At 38.4% G+C, this 24,491-nt stretch overlaps 1 protein-coding gene across 1 annotated transcript in view; it reads left to right on the top strand.

Moving 5' to 3' along the window:
* The window catches only part of Kiaa1958 (KIAA1958 ortholog), a 104,810-nt gene that overhangs the window by 38,445 nt on the left and 41,874 nt on the right, over positions 1-24,491 (top strand). Inside the window, exon 2 of the mRNA XM_042695118.1 lies at positions 21,747-22,938. Coding sequence (XP_042551052.1) covers positions 21,771-22,938 — 1,168 coding nt within the window. The 5' untranslated portion in view covers positions 21,747-21,770. The remainder of the gene's footprint in view (positions 1-21,746; positions 22,939-24,491) is intronic.

Below are 24,491 nucleotides of genomic sequence, written 5' to 3' on the forward strand. Positions count from 1 at the left end.
AACTCTAGTTTTTGAGCTGCAGAAAAATAGGAGAGTTTTCATATATTCCTCACTCACTTTTCTTATTATTAAAATCTTACATTATTGTAATGCATTTGTTACAACTAATGAACCAATACTAGCATATTACTTACTATGAACCAAAGCCTATACTTCCTTCAGATACTTTTTTTTTTTTGCGGGTCTGGTCGTGGGGCCTGAACTCTGGGCCTGGGCGCTGTCCCTCAGCTCTTCAGCTCAAGGGTAGCGCTCTACCACTTGAGCCACAGCGCCACTTCCGGCTTTTTGCTTATGTGGTGCTGAGGAATCGAACCCAGGGTCTTGAGCATGCAAGGCGAGTGCTCTACCACTGAGCCACCTTCCCAGCCCCTCAGATACTTTTAGTTTTTACTTAGAGTCCCCTTTTTGTCCAGAGTCCCATCCATGATATTGAATTATATTTAATTTAGCAAACCTAGATTCCTCTGAACAGTGGCCCCTTTTCGGACTTGTTCTTGATGATCTTGACAGTTTTAAAGAGTTATGCTGGTCTCTATAGAACATATGATGTCCCTCAATTTTGGTTTGCCTGATATGTTTCTCCTAGCTAGACAGGGGTTATGGGTTCTTGGAACAAGAATACAATTAAAATGCTATTCTATCCATGTCACATCAATGGTACATTAAATCAACAAGAATTATCACTATTGATGCCTTAATCATGAGGCTGGCATGGAATTTGTCTGATTTGCACTGTATTTTGCCATTCCTACTTGCATTTAAAAAGAAGCAGCCTATACTTCATGGTTGAGGTAGTAACTACCTTGAGGTAGTAACTACATAAATTACTAGAATTGTTATGCACAGTAACATGATTTTTCCTACTTATTCAGTCATTTCTTTATATCAATATGGATCCTTGGATATTTATTACATGTTTGGGGTTAGAAATTAATATTACTTAATTTTGTTGCTTAAATTGTTCTAGTGTTAGTCATTGGGATTTGGAATATTTGTTTTCTTGGAGCACTCACTTCCTTATTTTCTGAAGTCTTCAGCTGATTTGAAATTTTAAATGTCAAATATAGAATTTGAAAATTCAAAGAAAATTTGATGTGCATGTATGAATCAGGATTTCTTCAATAGTAGATTGCTTATTTTTATTTATTTACTATTTTATTTTATTTTGGGCTTAGATTCAGGGACTGGACACTGTCCTTGAGCTCTTCTTTGCTCAGGCTAGCATTCTACCACTTGAGCCACAGCTCCACTTGCTGGCTTTTTTGGGGTTTGGACTTTCCTGCCGAGGCTGACATTGAACCATGATCCTCAGATCTCAGCCTGGTTATTTTAATTTTTTGTGATGATGATTTATGAAGATATTGGTTGAATTTTCTCTGAATAAATATTATAGTATGGTTGGCATAGTGGCTCAAGCCAGTAATCATATATGGTTGGCATAGTGGCTCAAGCCAGTGATCATAGATATTCAGAAAATAGAGATGAGGCACATCAGGATGTGTGACCAACATATGCCAAAGTTTCTGAGATTCCTTCTTGACTAATAAAAAGCTGGTTATAATGGTACATGCCTTGGACATGCAGGAAGCATAGATAGGAGATCATGGTTCAGACTGACGCAGACATAAATGGGGACCTTATCCAAAACATACCTAAAGAAAAAAGGATAGGGGCATGGCCTGCCTGGAAAGTCTGCCTAGCCCATGAAAGGACCAGAATTCAAACTCCAATACTCCCAAAAAAAGGTTGTATTTATGACAACAGTTTTGTACTTTTCAATCCTTTCAACTATAACTTTGTTTTGCAAGTCATATTAGAGAATTTTTACTTTTCTTTGGCTTTCAAAAACACTTACATTGCCAATAGCTGAACAGATATCCTTATGCTGGAAGTGTTCAGTGATTATAAAATTGCTTAGTCTAAAAAAAGGACTTAACAATATTTGGCTTTTGGTTATAATTACCAGTCATGCTTGCCAGAAATTAAGTTTAGCTTTTAGAATCCTGAAATTTTTAGTATGCTTGTTTCTAACTAAATATTTCAGAGACTGTTTTGGAACTGTATAATTCCGTTATATATTTTATGGTCTGCTTATTATGAGTTACAGCGGATGAAATAATACAGCAATGAAACTTTTTTGTTGTTGCTTTTTGCTTTTTGGTCAGTCTTGGGGCCTGAACTCTGGGCCTGGGTGCTGTCCCTCAGCTCTTCAGCTCAAGGCTGAAGCCATAGCACTACTTCCAGCTTTTTCTGCTTATGTGGTACTGAGGAATTGAACCCAGTGCCTCATGCATGCAAGGCAAGCACTCTACCACTGAGCCATCTTCCCAGCCCAGCAATGAAACTTTGAAACAACGTAGAAAGTGCTTCAGATAACAGGAATAAACAGTAATATTTGGTTTGATTACAGCTTCATTTAAAAGGAAACTGTTAAGCTAGGTGCCAGTGGCTCACACCTGTAATCCTAGCTACTTAGATTGCTGAGATGTGTGGAGCTTTGTCTCAAGTAGTAGAGTACTAGCTTTTTTTTTTTTTTTTTGTCGGTTGTGGGGCTTGAACTCTGGGCCTGGGCCTGGGCCTGGGCACTGTCCTTCAGCTCAAGGTGAGCTTGAGCACTCTACAACTTGAGCCACAGCGCCACTTCCAGTTTTCTGGCGGTTTATTGGAGAGAAGAGTCTCTGGGACTTTACTGCCCAGGCTGGCTTTGAACTGTGATCCTCAGATCTCAGCCTCGTGAGTAGCTAGGATTACAGGCATGAGCCACCGGCACCCAGCTTTGAGCAGCAAAACTCAGGGACAGTGCCCAAGCCCTGATAAAGGCCTCAGGACTAGCACCAAAAGGAAGGAAGGAAAAAAGGAAAGAAGGGAGGAAGGAAGGGAAGGAAGGGAGAGAGGGAAGGAGGGAAAGAAACAATGAGCTGGGCACTAGAGGCTCACACTGGTGATCGATCCTTGTTACTACTCATGAGACTTAAATCTGAGCCATTCTAAGCCAGCCAGGCAGAAAACACACTGATCTCCAGTAAACAGAAAGACTCTGATCTCCAGTAAACAGAAGCCAGAAGTAGAACTGTGGCTCAAGTAATAGAGTGCTATCCTTGAGCAAAAGAAGCTTAGGGATAGCACCCAGGTCCTGAATTCAAGCCCCAGGACTGGCACAAAATAAATAAATTAATTAAGTTAATTAAATAAAAAGGAACTGTGGTCCTAAGTACAAATAAAAGACCAGATGGAACAATGTTAGTATTGAAATCTACTAGATGATGTGGTACTATTTTTGTTTTCTAAGTAAAAATAAATCAGCATATATTACTTGTATATAATAACCTGTGCAAATGGAGTTTGTTGTGTGTGTGTGTGTGTGTGTGTGTGTGTGTGTGTGTGTGTGTGTGTGTGTGTTTTTGAGATGTTTCACTTTATAGCCGAGACTGGTCTTAAATTCATGACTCTTGCTTCACTACCTCAGCTTCCTAAGTGCCAGAATTATAGGCATGTGCCACCATACCTTGAACATGTCAGGCAATTAATTGTTCTACCACAGAGTGACATCCCTAGATAGCATTTATTGAAGTTAGGGAAAGGGAACAGATTCTACAGAGATTTCTTTTGGATACTGGTTTGTTTATTTCATTTTAGATACTGAAAATTAAAGGGGCTTTTGAAAAAAATTCCATTATTCAAGTTGTTTTTCTGAATTAACTATTGGACAAATTCCTATTTTTAGAGTAAAAATATCACTTACAGTTTACAAACTATTTTATATATCTTAACTCATTTATTGAAACCTGCATCAACTGGATTATCATAAAAATTAATTCTTAGAAATTTGAACTTTATATACTCGGCAGGGTCATAGTTAAAGACAGAGGATCCTCAAGTTGGGAGTAGAGCCTGGGCCCTGTCACCATTGCTGCCATTGCTTCTCAGCCTCAAGTCCTTTCTAGAAAACTGATGGCATCGGTAGATACTTGGGGAATCTATCAGGATTTAAAATACCAGCATTGTTTATTAATGTCCTTTTTTTTTTTACTACCATGATGTTGAAAGAGTAGATTGAGTTAATGACTTAGTCTTGCTTAGAAGTTGCCAGGTAGATCTTGTAGGCTATTGTCTTTTGTTGTCTTTGAGATGGTTCATTTCAGTAAATTCCAGTCTTCAAATAATTTTCAAAAGTATTACAATTAAAGAGGAATTTTACTTTGGGTAAATATTTTAAAGTTATTTTTAATAATGCAAACCATACTTTTAACAAAACTTAGGGAGGTATTTGGGAGGACATTTTTTTCAAAAGATTTTTTTTTTATTAGCATTAGATCATTTTTCAAAGAAGTTTCATTGTGATGTATACATGCATGCTTGTATGACCAGATTTACCCCATATCACTTCCTCTCTCTCTCTCTCCCTCTCCCTCTGTCTGTCTCCTTCTGTCTATCTCTCTGTCTGTTTCTCTCTGTCTCTGTCTGTCTGTCTCTCTCTTTCTCTCTCTCTCTTTCGCTTGGTCTGTCTGTCTGTCTCTCTGTCTACCTGGGGCTTGAACTCAGAAGAACTCCTTTTCGACTCATTGCTAGCACTCTACCAATGGAGCCACAGTGCCACTTCCACTTTTTCTGAGTAATTTTTTGGAGATAAGAGTCTCAAGGACTTTCCTGTCCTGGGTGACTTTGAACCACATTCTTCAGATCTCAGCCTCCTTAGTACCAACAATTACAGGCATTAGCCACCAGTACCCACCCCTTTCAACAATTTTAGTGGGTTTCATTATGCTAGGCTTATGCATGTATAACATACTTTGATTATATTCTTCCCCCAGCATCCCTTCCCCTACACAACGCCCTGATACAATCCCTCTTTTACAGTCACACAAAGGGACTTATTTTTGTCTTTAATTAAGTCAGAGGAAAAATTCCTTGCCTCTAACAGTCAGTATCCTATCTCTTATCCTCTCTGTCACTGGGAAGTAAATATATGTGAGAGCATATGGTCTAGGGGTGATCACTTGCCTGGCTGCTTCCAGAGGGTAGGTGGTCTGTTTTTACCACAAGGTCTGGTAATTCCAGCTGGAGAGTCAGATAGTAACATTAAAAACTGGGTCAGCATTCACGTACTCTCATCTCATGGTGTTAGTGGGATTAGTTCTTCCAATCTGCTGGTGTGCCACTGTGTGCTGTGTGCCGGTGCCTTCATAGCCCCATGTACCTTTTAGCAGAACACCTATGAATTTTTCATAATGGGATTGATCAGTACACTAAAATGAGAAGAATTGTCCCAAACTACACCTTTCTTAATAGTGGCCATCTAACTAGAACTTAAAATTAGTGTAATAAAACTTAGTTATCTCTCCACAAAACTGTTTCAAATAGTTTTATACATTTTATGTTAAAGCATGTAAACATTGGGGCAGAAATGAGTAGTGGCTCAAGCCTATAATCCTCGCTAGTTAGGAGGCTAACATCAGGGGATCAGTGTTGAAGGCCATAAAAAGGTTCATGAGACTCCATCTCAACCAGTGGCAGGACATGGTTGGTGGTGCATGCCTGCATGAGAAACAGTGGCTGGAGGCACTGGCTGGCACCTGTCAGCCCTAGTGACACAGGGAAGCACAAGTAGGATTGCAGCCCAGTCCAGCCTGAGCATAAACTGAGACTCTACTTTGACAATAAGCAGTGCAAAAAGGGGCCAGAGGCATGAATTAAGTGATAGAGCGTCTGCTTAGCAAGCAGAAGGCCTTGAGTTCAGTCCATTCCCTTAAAAAAAAAAAGAGAGAGAGAGAGAAGAAATAATAGCAGAAGATAGACAGTGATGATTATGTGGTGGAACTGTTTGAAGTTTCAGTATTCAGGAGAAAGAACCTGTTAGTCCTAATTATATCCCAACTCATTGTGTTAGAGTAAAGCAAGAAAAATCAGTGATGCTGCAGCATTTGTGCTGAAATGAGTTTCACTGGATAAATTCCGGGGCTGATATGTGCTTGTAGAAGGCTACAAGGAATTTACATTTACCAAAAAATAGGCAAATGTACTCTTTGTCCTGCTATAAGGGGTGTTCATTTTGTCAGCTGAGTGAATTAGCTGACTTGTAAGTACACCTATCTGGAATATGGGATATGAGTATATTCTTATGAATGTACTCTTAATGAATCTATTAATATTCATCAGATTTTAAACTAAGTTCAGAATTTTCCACTATGGTCAAGAATATAGGCATGAATATGAATATATGCTGATGAAAATATGAATATATTCTAGTGAATATATTGATATTCATTAAATTTTAAACTGAGTTAAAAAATGTCCCAATATGGTCAAGAGTATAGCTCATGAATATGAATATAAACTTATAAAAATGTTCATGAATGTATTCATGTTCATTAATTTTAAACTATATTAAAAATTTTTTCCCAACAGGGCAGAGAAGAATGTATTCATGATTGTATTCATAAGGAGGATATAGCCATGAATATAATCATTATAAAACTATATTCTCACTTATTAAATATATTCAAAAAGAATATATTCATAAGAAGATTAGCTTACAACTCTACTTTTTATTGACAAGGTAAATAGCTCTTAAAATGTTGCTATGAATCAGTGTACTACAATTTCACTGACAGCTTCAAAAAGTAAAGTATACTTCAAAAAGTATAAATTTGATATAGTCAGTGAATTAGTCTATTTATGAATTGGCTCCTAACAAATAGTTCTTGGCAAAATAATTTAGATCCCTTTGGTTGTTGTTGTTAGTCATGAGGCTTGAACTTAGGGCTTGGGTGCTGTCCCTGAAGTCTTTTGCTTAAGGCTCTACTACTACTTTGAGCCATAGCACCACTTTCAGTTTTCTGATCATCAGTTGGAGATAAGAGTCTCACGGATATTCCTTCCCAGGCTGGCTTTGAATCATGATCTCAGATCTCAGCCTCCTGGGCAGCTAGGATTACAGGTATGAGCCACCAGCGCCCAGCTTAGATCCCTTTCTCTCAGCAAGACGCAAAGCTTTATTTATTACAGTATTCTGAAAAAATCAAGACAAAAGAAAATAGCTGGGTTGTCTAAGTGCTCAGGAAAGACTTACAGCCCAAAGGAAATAATAGGGGAAAGAAAACTTCAGCCATTGTGTGACCTGCAAAAACCATTGGCTCAAGTCTGGGAATTAAGTACAGGCTGTGAGTGGAGCCAGGTATATCTGTTTCAAGTTCCTTTTCATACTGTGAGTTGGATTCACTTAGGAGCCTGTATAGTGTAGTGATGAAGAGTGGGCTCTGGAGACAGATGACTGCATTTGGAACTGGGCTCCCTTTACCATACTTTGAATTTTTTTTCCCATGTGGTACAATTTATATACAATAAAATGCATGAATCTAAAAATTATTTAGATTAATTACATTTCTTTTTTTTCTAGGGGGTACTGAGGTTTGAATTCAGCTTCCTGCCTCTAGGCAGGTATACCATCACTTGAGCCAAAGCCCCCAGCATTATTTTGCTTTATTTTTCATAATGGATGGCCAGACTGCCATTCTCTTACCTGTGGCCTCCTAAATAGCTAGAAACACAGACATAACCACTATACCTAAGGCTTGTTGATTGAAGTGGGAGTCTCAACTAACTTTTTGTTTGGGCTGGCCTTGAACAGGATTTCTCTGCTTGTGGAATAGTAAGGAGCATGAGGAGCATGAGCAACTGTGCCTGATCCTAAATTGATATATCCTTACATGTTGTATACACCTGTATAATGCAATTCAGATCAAATTAGAACACCTCTGTTAACCCAGAAAGCTTCCTTTTGCTCCTTCTTACTCAGTACTCACCCCGTAAAGGTGACCCGTATTCTGATTCCTGTCACTGTAGATTCCTTTCCCCATTCTTGAAATTTATAAGATATATTCCTAGACTATTAAACAAATATTCCAATGTTGGCCTCTTTCACTGAGTGTAATTTCTGAAGTTCCTTCACTGTAGTTTTCTTATCTGTGGTATGAAGTTTTCTTATCTGTGGTATTTTTTTTTCTTTTTTGTCGGTCATGGGGCTTAAACTCTGGGCCTAACTGCTCTCTGAGCTCTTTCTGCTCAAGGCTAGCACTCTATCACTTTGAGCCATAGCGCAACTTCACATTTTCTGGTAGTTAATTGGAGACAGAGTCTCACAAACTTTCTAGCCTGGGCTGGCTTTGAACCACGCTTCCCAGATATCAGTCTCCTGAGTAGTTTAGGATTATAGATGTAAGTCACCAATGCCCAATGTATGTTCTGTTTTTGTTGCTACTGTATAAATGTACAGTAAAATTTTACTTTACTTTGATTTTGGGTTGTTTCCAGGTTCTGGCTAAAATTAAAACTACTCTTTACATTCTTGTGCTTTTGGTGAACATATTCTTGGTCTTTTTTTTTTTTTTTTTCTCTAAAATACCATCTTGCTATAGCCCAGGCCAGTTTTGAATTTAGCCTTCTGAGTGCTGGAATTTCCTAGTCCTTTTTGATGAAAACATTATGAACATTAGTTATTGTAGCTTTCAAGCAATACATGTGTTCTACTTTGAGACAAATATAGTTTTTTAAAAAAAGGAAATTTTGGGGCTGGGAAGGTGGCTCAGTGGTAGAGCGCTTGCCTTGCATGCATGAGGCCCTGGGTTCGATTCCTCAGCACCACATAAGCAAAAAAAGAAAAAAGCCGGAAGTAGCGCTGTGGCTCAAGTGGTAGAGCACTAGCCTTGAGCTGAAGAGCTGAGGTATGGCACCCAGGCCCAGAGTTCAGGCCCCACAACCGGAACCAAAAAAAAAAAAAGGAAATTTTAGCAAGTGAGAGTGCTGACACCCAAATTTATTAATTCATTTTAATTCAAATACGGAATAGAGCCATTGAAATGGGGTCAGTTGAGAATGGAGTTTCTAGGCCATTTAGAAACCTAAATCTTTCTTCTTAATAAAATACTAGATACTGTACAAGGTGTTTGCCAAAACTTCTTATTTAACATTCATAACCATGTTGAGAGGTGGGTCCCTCAGATCAGATTGCAAATACCTCTAGGGTATACCTAAGCGGCTCATTTCTTCCTTTTGCTATAGGGTAATTTAGTGTGTTTTCAAACTTTTGGTGATAATGCCCTGCAGTTTAGTATTTTCTTATAGAAACATTACTATGTTTGAGGTCTGAGGAGTTTAGTAGAGTCACTGTCTGCAAAACAGAGGGAAATTGGGAGGTCAAGTGGCTTGTTTTGTGAGTTTCTCTCTTCATCTTGATGTTTTGTTTAATTCAGAAAGAAATTCTGAGGCTTCAGACAATTTGCTATCCTGAGATCTCATATAAAGAATTTTACATGACTTGTTTCTACCCTGAGCAGATTAAGATTCTTGATCACTTGAATAGTGTTCACTCAGAGGCTTCCTACCAGCAACAATCCAAATTTCTCAGCCCACTTACTTAAAACTACATGAAACAAACACAGTCTGAGGATGAACCTTTGGGAAAACTAAAGATCCAAATCCTATTAATCCCTTAATGTTTTATGGACACTCAGAAAGTAACTCTACTTCACACACGTGTCTTAGAAAAAAGTTAACCGTTAAAAAAGAGTGGATGCTGAGTGGTCAGACCTTATGAACACCTTATTTGTTTTGTGTATATGGCATTAATTTTCTCATATTTATACGAAGAATTCAGTAAAGTGCTCAACTTCACTAGCTTTACCATTGAACTGTGACTTTCTTAAGATCACTATGCCATATCTGATTTATATATGCTGTGCTAGAATAGTATTTACAACTTACAGTTAGGTATGATTCATTGTAAATAACAGATGCTAAATAGCTTTAATGGGTAAATACTAGAAATGTCTATCTTAGAAACAACCTTGTTATCAGCTACTATCATAATATTTATAAGAAATTTTAGCTGAAATACAAAATTATTGGAACATATGTTTGTCCTGTAGTGATTATGTTTTCCCTATGGTGTTTGTTTTGCTGTTGTGTCCATTAACTGGTAAAGTATGTGGCTTTTACGCCTTTTTTCATTGGGTCTGTTATCCTAACAAAAATGTCCTCTTTTTCTCTATGTATCCAGAGGAGATCTTCCTTTCTACAGTTCCACAACATATTAGATTTGTTATTTATGGCCTTATGTACAGTATAACAGGGAAAATGTTAGTGACTTGAAAAAGCTAAATGCCTTTTTGTATACAGGTGGACTTGAATGAAGGTGGGACCTGTGAGACCCTATTCAATGCCTTAATTGTACTGATGAAGACCCCAGAATTTTAATTACTTCTTCACTGTAAAATATATCAAATTGTTTTGCAATTGCTTTATTATTATACTCTTTATTATGAGTATTTCTATCTAGACGTTATATTCAGTGATATATTTGGTGAGATTAGGGACTGCATCTGTCTTATTAATGCTGCATCCCCAACAGTGAACACAGTGTTTGGAAGAAAATAGGTGTTTACTTACTGGTGCTGAATAAATTAATGAATCAAGATTGTTGAATGAACTGCTCAGAGTCACGTGGCTGTTTAATAGGCAGCCCACACTTGCTAAATCCCAGTTTGGCATATTAGAAATCTGAGTTTTGTTATCTACTCCATGTCTCTGGAGAGACGAGATCAATGGCAGTGATTCCTTTTCTAAAGTGCTTGCCAAGCTCTGTAACTTACACATTTATACTTGTTGACTTTCCATATTCAGAGGACTGTTACACTGGATCGAGAAAGACTCCATGTATACTGTCCTCAATTGTGCCAGGAGTCCTTTTCAAAAGAGATTTTTGCTGTTGTTGTTGGGGCTTGAAAGCAGGGCCTAGGATCTGTCCCTGAGTTTTTTTCTCAAGGCCAGTGCTCTACCACTTTGAGCCACAGTACCACTTTCCATTTTTCTGGTGGTCAATTGGAGATAAAGAGTTCCACGGACTTTTCCTGCCTGGGCTGGATTTGAACCACAATCCTCAGATCTCAGCCTCTTGAGTAGCTTTAATTATAGGTGTGAGCCACCGGTGCCCAGCGTGACTTCTTTTTCTTTTCACAGTTCTAGGGTTTCAACTCAGGCCTTAGGCTTACTAGTCAGATACTCTACCACTTAAAAACTATACTCCTAATCCTTTTTACTTTGTTATTTATCTAATGAGGTTTTGCTTTTTTTTTTTTTCCCTAGTTGTGGGGCTTGAACTTAGGACCTGGATCTGTCCCTGAACTTTTTCTTCCAAGGCTAGCACTCTATCACTTTGAGCCACAGTGCTACTTCTGGTTTTCTGGTGGTTATTTGGAGATAAGAGTCTCACAGCCTTTCCTGCCTGGGCTAGCTTCAAACTGGAATCATCAGATCTCAGCCTCCTGAGTAGCTAGGTGTGAGCCACCAGCTTTGCTTTTTTTCCTACTGTGTTTTTGTTCTTTGTCCAGGCCAGCCTGGACCATGATCTTACGTTTCCTACATAGCTAGGATGTACTATGTTAATTTTCTCATTTTTTTTATTGTTTGTTTGTTTGTTTTTTGGTCAGTTGTGGGGCTTGAACTCTGGGCTTGGGCACTGTCCCTGCACTCTTCAGCTCAAGGCAAGCGCTCTACCACTTGAGCCATAGCATCACTTCCGGATTTCTGGTTGTTTATTGAAGATAAGAGTCTCAGGGACTTTTCCTGCCCAGGCTGGCTTTGAACCATGATCCTCAGATCTCAGCCTCCTGAGTAGCTAGGAATACAGGCGTGAGCCACCAGTGCCCAGCAATTTTCTCATGTTTATACAAACATATACATGCATGTACTGCTAGGTTTTATTAACTGAGACAGGTTCTTGCAAACTTTATGACCAGGCTGGCCTCCAGCCATGATTCTCCTATTCTGCACCTCCTGAATAACCAGTATAGTCATCATAATCAAAACCTTTTTTTTTCCTTTCTTCCTTCCTTCCTTCCTTCCTTCCTCCCTCCCTCCCTCCCTCCCTCCCTCCCTCCCTTCCTTCCTTCCTTTTTTTTCTTCCTTCCTTCCTTCCTTTTTTTTTCTTCCTTCCTTCCTTCCTTTTTTTTTCTTTCTTCCTTCCCTTCCTTCCTTCCTTCCTTCCTTCCTTCCTTCCTTCCTTCCTTCCTTCCTTCCTTCCTTCCTTCCTTCCTTCCTTCCTTCCTTCCTTCCTTTTTTTTTTTTTTTTGGTGTATTTGGAGACCTTTCTGTTAGACACTAACAGAACCAGAACCAGGGCTTAGGACTCTTGCTGGACTTTTTTACTCAGGGCTGGTATTCTGCCACTTGAGCCCTGTGTCCAGTCTGGCCATTTAATTGGAAATAGAATCTTGAGGGCTTTTCTCCTTGATTTGGCTTTGAACCACTATCCTCAGATCTCAGCCTCTTGAGTAACTAGGATTACAGACATGAGCCACTGGTGCTGAGTCAACTTTTTCATTTTTAAAGATAGTAAAACATCAAGTCCATGGAAAAGAAAAATTTTCAAGTTGCTCTCTAATTTATAACCTTGTTTTTCAGTTTACTTTTTCTGAAGTCAGAAGAGTATGTGAGCAGTCAAAAATTTTGCTTTAAGGTTAAATTCACTAACCTGAAGAATTGGACTGTTAAAAAGCATTTATGAAACCCCAAATAGTAGATTGTCAGATTTGTCTGAGAGACTACAGACCGGCTTTGAACTGTGATCCTCACATCTTAGCCTCCTGAGTTGCTAGAACTGTAGGTATGAGCCAACAGTGCCCTACTCCAAATTTGTCTCTTTGCACAAAATAATAAGTGTGCCCCAGTTTTCATTGTATCGTTCACCTATGAATCCAATACTACCTACAGTCACCTTTTGGCCACATGATAATTGTTTCAGTTATGCATGAAACGAATTAAGTATTTGCAGAATTCACAGTATTAAGAGATAATGGGAGAAGAATGAACAGTCTAGAAAGGAATAAATTCCTGCCAAATCTTAATATATACTGTTCTATTTAAATGTGTATCTTTCTGTACTGTATTAGTCTGTAGTCATATGAAATGCTATGTCCTTTTTTTCTTGGCATTTGTCACTTAGCAGAAAGATGCATATAGATGGAAATGTTCTCATCATTTTTGAAACATGCCTCTTTAACGCTTTGGATTTGTGCTGCTGTTTGCCAAGAGGGAGCTTTTCTACTTACTTTAGCATCATGGAGGTGAACTAGAAGAGCAGGCTTCCTTCTGGGAGGAATTTGGTGTTTGCTTGTTTTATTTTCAGTCACCTTTTTAAGCAACCATTTCATTAATGATGGACTTTCTATTAGTGAACTTTGGAGAATAATGGCTGCAGTTCTTGGACATAGACCCTCATTAATTGGATGTTGTTGATATGTTAAACACTGAATTTATCAGATGCATTTTTAGTCTCCTAATTTTTTAAGGTGAACTATGCAGATTTATTAAGGCAAGATAAAGTGAAAATAGCACTCCTCAGTGTATGAGTGGTGGGCCTGAGCAAGAAAGCTCCAAATTAGTCTTTCCTGAATGAAGTCACTTCAGAGTACCAAATAATACAATGTCTTTGAGTTAGTAACTAAAACTATAACTTGATTTGAGGCTGGAAATTTTCTGTAGTTTGGATGACCTAGAAAGAAATGAAGTTTGAATTGAGAATGTGTGATTGTTGGTTGTCATGTACTCCTATTATGCTGAGTTTTTATATTTCTCAGTGCTCTGCATTTTCATGCCTGGAATACTCTTCATTTTCCCTGCCTTATGTAATTTCATCATCCACAGTGCTTTTGCATTGTACATTTCTCTATCATAGTCTATGGCAGGCTGCATTTCTCTTGTTCTGTTTAGATTTTGAACTGCTATAGTGTAAGCTCTGTAAAGACAAAATATCTTCTCAGTGAAACATTGAATCTTCAGTGTCTTTGCATAGTATTTTCTACATGGTAGTCTTAAGAGATTCAAAATGAATTAATGGCTTTGAGATTCCCCTCACAAATGTTTTTCAGCATTTTTATAATGAGAATTGTGTGCCCCTCACTCCCATTCTCACATGTTAAAAGTCCTAACCCTTGGTACCTCAGAATATAACTGTAAGATCCTTAAAGAGGTAGTTAAGTTAAAATGAGACTTTTCTGTTAGGTCCTAACCCAGTGTATCTGTGTGTACTATTATAAGAAGAAGAAATTTGGGCAGACCTGAACACACAGACTGCAGGCTGTGAGAAGATCATAAAAGACCTTAGTTCATCTAGAAACTTAGAAGAACTCAGTCCTGCTGAATGATACGGAGAGAAAATAACTTCCCTTTGTTTAAGGCACCTACTTGTGGTATTTTGTTATGGCAGCCCTAGCAAACTAATACAAGCAGATCTCAAATATTTAGATGACCAGATTTATATATAGTGTTCTTTTTTTCTGAAATGCTGAGGAAAAGATTTCATTCAAGATGAACATTCTTTTCTATTGTTTGATAACTATATAAACTCATTAAAGACATTGTGTGACTAACATCTCTCCTTCCAATCCCTCATTTCTCTCCGAGTAAAGTTCAGGGCAGCTAGGTTGGCCTGAACTTCCCATTCTGTTTTCAGGCAAAAGGCAGATAGGTCAAGTCAGGTGTAAGGCAAGTGTGTTGTCCTGTGGAATGCCATGCTTAATTCTCCCAGAGACTATGTGCGACAGAACATGTAAAGGCCACCTCAGGAAGTTTGATATCTAGCATTTTTATTTGTTACCTGTATGACCATTTTCACTTCTCAATCTCCAACACTCAGAGGTCAAACTGATACATTAGAGCCAAAAGCAACAAGTTCAGGAAAGCACTTATTACTGAAGATACTAAATGAGCTCAAAGGTGGTCTTGCTGGAGCCTGTGAAAAGCCAGTTTTTCTTTGAAGAACATGCAAAGTTTGAACAACTCTAGCCTGCGATTAAACTCATGCTATTAAACTTAGGCTATTAAATTAATGCTTGACTATACAGGCTTTCTCAAGTTAGGAAAATGGTGTCTTAGTGTGATAAAATGTATACAACTTAAAAGTTACTATTTAATAGCAAGTATTTTAGTAGCACTAAGTACATTCACATTGTTGTGTAACCACCTTCACATCTACAGAACTTCAGAACTTTTCATTGTTCCCTAAACTGAAAATAGATTGTACTATTCCTGGCCCCTCCATCCCTAGACAGACACTATTTCACTTTCTGTCTCTTTGAGTTTGATTATTCCAGGTATCTCATGAAAGAGGAATTGTATGGTATTTTTCCTTTTATATCTGGCACATTTTAGCATAATGTCTTTAAGTTTCTGGTACATGTTATAACATGTATGAGAATTTCATTCTTTTTAATGTTGATTGCTAAGGCTTAACTGGGAAAATGAATAGAAAACAATGAGAAGTTTTTTTTCACTTTATATTTAACAAAACATTGGGATTTCTGAAAAGTTTAAAAAATTATATTTAACAGTGTTTGTATAATCAAAATTGTGCTAATCCTTAGAATGAACAAGAAGTGATTCAGATGTTCACTTTGGGGAAAATAGTTTTCTAACAAAATCATATGATTGCTTCATCAGTTAATTTTCACTCAGCCAGGTCAAGAACAGAGAGGTACTTTTGCAGAAATATCCTTTGGCTTGTTCAGTTCTCCCAAGAGCCCCTCAGTTCACAGAGAATCAATTCTCTTTTGAAGTACCTTTTATATCATCCTAAGAATTCTCCACAATTGCTTTCTGGTCTAATTGCTATCTGGCCTAACTGTGCTAGTCATTCCTTTGTTAAACTATCTATGCATGTGATTAAAGCAGTTTTCTAATATTTTTCAGCAGTTTGTTCAAAGCTTGCATCTGGCCAAATTTGTAAATTTAGTTTATATTATCCTGCTTTTATGTACTCTGATGTTTGTAGCATCCAGAGTGACATAAATAGGTTCCAAAAAAGGTATACTAGTATGTAGGGGGTAAATTTCAGCAATAATTGGTGAGATTATTGGGAGTCATTTTTCATATGACAGCTTTCGCTTCATGGTCTTAGGTCATCATTAATGAGCATTTGGGTAGCGAAGAACCCTCTCCCTTAAAGTCATCATACTGTAAAGTCTCAAAGTTCAAACTGGCAGAGGATTAAGGATCTTTGGTTTTTCACATTTTCAGTTCTCTTGTTTCTAATGCTGAGTCAGCTTACATTGTGTTGAAAGTAATCCATCTTTGGTGTTCACGGGCCTAATGTGTTTAATATAAATAGAGAAGTATACTGTGGACCTGTGGGAACCACATCTGTGTCAGGCAGTGCCCTATAAGTCACTTTTCACTGGAGAATTTTTTAAAATAAAAAATTGGTGTTTTCTCCCACATCCTCATTGAACAGTGATGTTGAAATATGTTGTAACAGTTAACTAGCAAGAAATCATGAACATAAATACAATTGTTTTTACCAGTTTAAAAACAAGGATAATTCTCCTTTTCACTCTCCATCGCTTTAGTCAGGTCCACTGGGAGTGTGAAGCACTGGCTACAGCTCTTAAAGTAGGCATGGGGTTTGGACAGTGTAGCACATCCTCCCTTCTGATGGGATGCAGGGAGAGGAACCCCAAACCTGATGAAGCAGGGAATCAGGAACATTACTCAAGAGGTAGTGGTGTATAACATTTTAAGCTAAGATTACAGGTGAACCACTAGTGTCTGGCTTGCTGCAGGATTTTTTTAATATACATTTTTATTGTGAAGATACTGTACAGAGGGGTTACAGTTACATGAACAAGGTAATGAGTCCACTTCCTATCCATCATTATTACCCCCTCCTTTGTTTTTCCCCTACCATCCCTTCCCTTCCCACCTCCCCAACTTCCCCCCCCCAAAGTTGTAAATTTTGTTTTCAACCTAGTGTCTTCTATATCTTGTTGTTACAGTGGGTCATCCTGTATCCTTATTTCAGCATTTTGTTGTTTCCCTTCCCCTCCCCAAATTAGAAAAATGTATATACAAGATGCAGGACACCAGAATCAAATACAGTGACAACAGGGATTATACCATGGGGGAAGAACATATAAAGAAACAAAAAAAAAAAAAAAATCACATAGTACATTAAAAAGAACAGCAAGAAAGAAAAATCTCTTGTGTCCCTATCTTGGGGTTCATTTCGCTTAGCATCAGCTTATATGGTCATATGTACATAGCTTTTGACCTTTTCTGCTTGTCCTAGACATATACTAGTTATTGTTCCAGGATTTTTTAAGGTAGATTATATACATCTGCTTACTAGATTTACAGATGGATAAAATCATCAGCTAGTGAAACTACCATTAGAAAGGAGAAGTGCTGGAGCCATTGAAGAACTTAATTCTGAACTTAAAAGACAGGATGAACCACTGATGGGGTTGGGAAATAGCAACTGTAATGTAAGATTCATCAACATAGAGACACTTGTAAATGTAACTTATAACATGAGAAAGAAAAGATGTTATGTGTGTTGCTGACTAAATACTTGATACTATGAATTTAATATCCTTTGCAGTAAGAAATGTGGTAAACTTTGAGCATGGTTAACAATTTTATTAAGAATAAATATTATATGGCATAATGAATGACCAGGTATAGTGGCTTAAGCTTATAATCCTACAGAGGTGAAGATTGGGGGATCTTGGTTTGAGGCTAGACCTAGCATTGGGTTGAGACTCTGTCTCAACCAATAGCTAGGTGCTGTAGCACATGCCTACTATTTCATCTACAGGAAAAGCACCAGGGCTGGTTGTAGTGGCGTGTACTATTATATCCATCAAAAGGGGAAAGCACAAGAGAGTACCAGAGGCTCATAACTGTAATCATAGCTACTCAGGAGGCTGAGATCTGAGGATCACAATTCAAAGCCAGCTGGGGCAGGAAAGTCAGTGAGACTCTTATCTCCAATTAACCACCCGAAATCCATAAGTGGCCTGGTGGCTCAATTTGGTAGAGCACTAGCCGTTAGCAAAAAGAACTCAAGAGAGAGTGCCTAGTCCCTGAGTTCAAGCCCCATAACCAAGATGAAAATGGAGGAAGAGCACAAACAGGAGGATTGCAGCCCAGGCTGGTCCAGAAGAAATTGAGAGCCTATCTTGGAGTAGCCCCCCAAAAGGGTAGTAGGATGTTTCAAGTTGTAGAACACTTGCCTTGTAAGTGCAAGACTCTGAATTCAAGCCTGTTACCCCCCCCCAACACACACACACACACACACACACATACACTCCTCACACACAATGATCTGATATACTGGATGCTTCGGCATAAAAATTAAGAATTGAAAGCCATCAAGATAAGGAGAGATTTGCCTTCCCCGAAATAGAAGCATATTTAGCTACACAAATTTCATTGGTAAGTCATTAATTATAAAATAAATCAGAGTTATAAACAAGAGTATAAAATAAATCAGAAATAAAATCTATTAGCCTTATTACCAGTGTCCTGAAATTCAAGTTCTCTTAATGCCTCTAAGCCTATTTCAGTGTTTCTAAAATATTTCATTTTATGAATAAAAGTAGGTTACGCACATTCCCAGCATTATCACTGACTCACCATTTCCACTGAAAAAAATTGTATCATTTTCAATACTTGCCATCTCCATTCCTAAAAATGAGAATCAGAATAGAGTGGCTGTTAAAATGAATCACACAGTAGCTTAAAATCTCATTTCCATGAGAAAATATTTCACAATAATGAAACAGACCTGTCCTTACTTCCTAAGACTGAGTGAAAATGAAGGAATTTAACTTGCATAACATTTTGTACCAAAAATGTTATGTAATATGAACTTAACACATTTGAAATGTTAATTTAGGGTTGAGCACGGTGGTTCATATGATTCTTGCTTTAATTTCAGCTACTCTGGAGGCAGAGATTGGAAAACTATGGTTAGCCCAGGCAAAATGTTAGAGACTGTTTCAAACAACGAGTCAGGAAGTGGTACACATGCCAGTCATCTCAGAAATGGAAGAGACCACCAGTTAGAATTGTTGTCTGAGGCCAGCCCTGAGCAAAAAATGTCTGTTTTCATCTGAAAAAATAACGAAGCAAGAAGAGACTGATGCATGGCTCACATGCTAGATCACATGCTTAGCAGGTGCAAGGCCCTGAGATCAAACCCCAGTACTGCAAAATAATATGTTAACTTGAGGCTTATGATGAAAGAAAATTCATCACCATCTGAATGTTTCATCTTTTTCTGTAAGCTTTAGAGTGATCTCAGTACTAAAACTTAGAAACTTTATAAAACGTAATTTTAAAAAACAGTTGAAATGAGTTCTTATAATTGACCCAGCCCTAGCTGATGGCTCACGCCTGTAGTCTTAGCTATTCAGGAGGCTGAGATCTGAGGATCATGGGTCAAAGCCAGCCCTGGCAGGAAAGTCTGTGAAACTCTTATCTTCAATTAACTACCAGAAAACTGGGAAGTGGCACTGTGGCTCAAGTGGTAGAGCGCTAGCCTTAAGCTGAAGAGCTGAGGGACAGCACTCAGACCCAGAGTTCAAGCCCCACGACCGACCAAAAAAAAAAAAAATTGAACCAGCCCTACAGCAAGTTCTGCACAGAGTTGAAAGGGGCTGTTGGGACTGACGATGACTCCTAGGATTTGTGCTTCAGCAGCTGAGACGATGGCAATATAATAAGACGTTACCATGGTTATTAATTGTCAGGGTATGTATCTGATAACCTGATTCACAGGAGTGGAGGAGATCATCATCTTATGAGACTATAATGTGAGAAAACAAAAACAATAAACTCTAGTTTTAAAGATGAAAAAGAAGTGCTGAGCCTCAGCAAATGGAGCTCACAGATGATAAAGGGAATACCATGGGACCCAAGGGAAGGGGGTACCATGGGGCAGGGAACATTTGAGAACTGCTGAGCAGCCAAGAGAAAAGGATTGGGGTCTATGGATTGAATTTCTTTTCTTTTCTTTCTTTTTTTCCCCCTGCCAGTCCTATGGCCTGAACTCAGTGCCACGGCACTGTCCCTGAGTTTCTTTTGCTCAAGGTTAGCCCTCTACCACTTGAGCCACGGTGCCACTTCTGGCTTTTTCTGTTTATGTGATACTGAGGAATCAAACCCAGGGCTTCATGCATGCTACACAAACATTCTACCACTAAGCCACATTCCCATTCCTTATTGAATTTCTTGACATGGAAATTGTTGATGATGTCGGCTAGAACAATTCTAGTGGAGTATGGAAAGTCACATGTATTTTTACCTTGTTTTCTGGAATCTGGGATCAGCATGCCTTTAGTTTACTTACCAAGTTGAGATGTATTTTCAGCATCCAGTACAGATTTGTTATTTTAAAAACATTGTTACTGCCTTAAGTCTTGAACATTTTATCAGGAGAATAAAAACATATGAATTAAAGGCAGTTAAAAATATTCATACATATTTAGATTTTCTTTTACCTCTTTGAGTGGATTGTGAACAGTAAATCATGTCAGTCATCCCATTGATGAGAAGATCACTTGTAAGTGTGGATGAATTAGATTGCTGTTTGAACAATTTGAAGAAAATGGAATGCCATTATAATTTTCATCCTTTTCTGATCTCATATATATATATGCATATATATATATATATATATAATAAAAATATGTACTCAAAAGCTGGGCATGGTTGTAAATACCTGTAATCCTAGCATTTGGTAGGCTGTGGCAAGAGGATTGTGAGCTTCAAGTTTAGCCTGGGCTACATAGTAAGACTTCACCTCAAAAAAACTGAAACTTCTATACACAATGTTAACTGTAAAAGTTGAGAACATGAAAGTCAGGCACTAATGGCTCAGTTACTCACCAAGCTGAGATCTGAGGATATCAGTTTGAAGCCAGCCTGGGCAGGAAAGTCCATAAGACTCTTAGGTCCAGTTAACCACCAAGTAAGCCAGAAGTGGAGCTGTGGCTCAAGTGGTAGAGACCTTGAGTTCAAGCCCCAATATTGTCATGCACACACACATATACACACAGAGAGAACATGAATAATTAGTTATTAAGACTGTTGAGTTATTTAGCTAGGCTCTAGTGGTTCACACCTGGTATGTTTTAAGAAATTCTAAACACATAAACCAGTCTTTTCCTTATCTACATTTCTACTTTAGCCAAAGTTGAACAACAAGGAATATAAATGAAATAAATCCCTGAATTGTTAGAATATGAAGATAATGTAAGATCATAACATTTTAGACTTAGCGATAGTGACTTGTTTAGGCCACAGAGCCCAGTTCCCAACTGGTACAACCAGTCAGAATTTTCTCCATTTACTGTGTTTCTTCATGCATTCTGGTTGCTCACTGTGTGAACATTGTGTCTGTACTCAAAGTTTTAGATTACAGAGATTTCAAATTTTGGACTAGGGTAGTTCAACCTGTAATACATGAGCAATCAGAAGATATAAAGCAGCACAGTAAATGGAGAACATTCTGACGATGTTTGAGTTGGAAGCTGGGTTCTGTGGCCTGGATAAGTCACTATCCCTTTAGTCTAAAATGGTATGATCTTACATTATTTTCATGGTTTAACAATTTAGAGATTTAATTTATATTCCTTGTTGTTCAACTTTGGGTAAAGTGAAAATGTAGAGAAGAGAGAAAGACAGTTTTATGTGTTTTGAGCTTCTTAAAACACAGCAGGTGGAGCCACCAGCACTTGGCTGAACACTTATATTCTTTTTCGGCTCCTGTCCAATCCAGGGATATTAACTAGGTAGAATTTTGAAGTGCATTTTTCTTTTTTAATCCAAATGATCATGGATGGAAGAAATTAATTGTGATATGGGAATGTCTTAGGTAATAATGGATTCTTATTTTGATTATTTCCCTTTAGGAAAGACACTGCTGATCCTGTAACATGGAGGATTGTCTTCATACCTCATCTGAAAATCTGTCCAAATTGGTCAGCTGGGCCCACAGCCATGGGACCATTTGCAGCCTCATTCCAAACCTGAAACATTTGCTTTCTGAAGGTTCCCATGGGAACCTAACCGCAATGTGGGGCTGCAGTGCTGGTCATGCTTACCACTGGCCACTGACAGCTACTTGCAGAGCTGGATCCCAAGAGAGGGTCTGTTTCCAAGACAACCGAAGTTTTAACTCTGATAGCCCTAGTATAATCGGGGTGCCTTCTGAGACACAGACTAGCCCTGTTGAAAGGTACCCTGGGAGAGCTGTGAAAACAAAGCTAGACTGTAACCGGACCAGAGACTCTTGTGACTTCTCCTATTGCAGTGAGCCCTCAGAGGTGGATGAAGCTGTGGAAGAGTATGAAGATGAAAACACCCTGTTTGATATGGTTTGTGAGTCTTCCGTTACCGATGAGGATAGTGACTTTGAACCCCAAACCCAAAGACCTCAAAGCATTTCTCGCAAAAGGCCCATAGTTCCATCTTCCCTCCATTCAAGTTCCCAGACACAGATGGTTGATGAATGCAGTAATGATGTCATCATCAAGAAAATCAAACAAGAGATTCCAGAAGATTACTACATTGTAGCAAATGCAGAACTGACTGGAGGGGTAGATGGGCCAGCCCTTTCATTGACCCAAATGGCAAAACCCAAGCCTCAGACTCATGCTGGTCCTTCCTGTGTAGGGTCTGCTAAGCTGATTCCCCATGTAACATCAGCCATCAGCTCAGAACTAGACCCACATGTTATGTCAGCATCCCCCTCTGTGATCTCCAGACCACTCATCCCAAAGACTGCCAGGGTATCTCTGGCATCACCAAACAGAGGACACCCTGGTACCCATGGCACCAACCAGCAGGTGGCCATGCAGATGCCTGTGAGCACATCTCATCCTAACAAACAGATCAGTATTCCTTTGTCTGCCCTGCAGCTGCCTGGACAGGATGAGCAAGTTGCTTCTGAGGAGTTCCTGCCTCATCTGCCCAGCCAGGTCTCGTCCTGTGAGGTAGCCCTTTCTCCTTCCGTTAACACAGAGCCGGAAGTGAGCTCCAGTCAGCAGCAGCCCCCAGTCGCTCCAACTATAACCACTGAGGCCACAGCACAGTGCATACCAGGTATGACACAAGGCGGCAATGAGTCTCTCATCCATGTACCTCACAGAATTTTGCGCCATCAGCATTTCTAAAACTATTATTTTGGTTTGCTAAGGTGCAGCCCCTCTTTATTTTCATAAAGACAAAAATAATGAAATATATCACATCAGGAGCTACTATGAAAGAAACAATCTGAATGAATTAAGGCCATTTATCCTTGATAAGTTGATGTACCTTAGAGATAGGGGCAGCTCTAAGTTTGTGAGTATGATAGTACAAGACTACCTTTAACACTGATAGCTCCTGAAGCTGGATTTCTTCATAGTGAACTTATTTTTGGGAAAAAAATAATGTTCTCCTATCAATGTTAAGGTTTTAACTGCTGTTTGATGTCAAATGGTGTTGGGGAAGGTATATTAATGACAGTAGAACTAATTAACACCAATTATTTATCTGAACCACCTTCATACTGCTATTCATCTTAGTTGGTGTGGTAGCTAAAAAGAATCGTTTAAAGCAACAGATATGTCTATAAGAAGTGCTTTGGTTTTTTTTTTTCTCCCGTAATTTAAAAGAATAGAGTAACTTACATTTCTGGAATATGTCGGCCTAACTAGAGTAGATGAGAGGAGAGTGAAATAATTATTCAAGGCCCTGGTACCTATAACCCTAATGTTCTAATGTCTTTCTTTCAAATGTTCAATGTCTATTTAATTTGGAGTATTGTTTCATAGGGGAGATTTAGGTTCCCATGCTTTTGGATTTACACTTCAAATTCAATAGGCCAGAAGTAGAACCATGCACAAGGATGAACAGATGTGAAGAAAATATAGAAAGCAGATCTCTTTTGCACATTTTGGTCCTTCTCAAAAAAGACATGTATTTTGAGGAAAAGCCTCTTAGAAGCCTGAGTCAATGTCTTTAGCCTAAAACTTCTTAGAGTTAAGTTGCTTTTATAAACATGCTTTTCCAATTTTGGTGTCAATTTTAAGATTCCCCAAAGGGAATTGCCCATTTATGTTTTTCCTAGCACATTCATGTTATTGATAAAATATACACTAAAATATGCATGTCATTTAGTTGCTATTTAATAATAATGTTGACAGGTGCCAGGGGCGTATACCTAAAATCCTAGCTTCTCAGGAGGCTGAGATCTGAGACTTAAGGTTCAAAACCAGCCAAGGCAGAAAAGTGTATGAGATTCATTCACTAATTAACCACCAAAAGGCCAGAAATGGAGCTCAATTGGTTGAGCATTAGCCTTAAGCAAAAAAAGCTAAGGCACAGTGCAAGGCCCTGAGTTCAAGCCCTAGTAGTGGTACAAATAAGAAGAAGAAAATTATGCTTGTCAGTTAATTTTTTTTCTTTTTAAACTAACAGCTTTATTGTGATAATTCATATACAATGCACAATTAAATATGTTTGCCATATCAAATCTCACATTTTTATCTCTCCTAAAAGAAGCCCTATACTTATTAGTAGTTTATTTTCCCTTCTCTCCCTAGTCCCTGGCAACTACTGATCGATCTACTTTCTGTCTTTATGGATCTACTTATTCTGTATATTTCATATAA

This window comes from Dipodomys spectabilis, unplaced genomic scaffold, assembly GCF_019054845.1.
Source record: "Dipodomys spectabilis isolate Male_0828 unplaced genomic scaffold, ASM1905484v1 ptg000006l, whole genome shotgun sequence".
In the NCBI taxonomy this organism is placed as follows: domain Eukaryota; kingdom Metazoa; phylum Chordata; class Mammalia; order Rodentia; family Heteromyidae; genus Dipodomys; species Dipodomys spectabilis.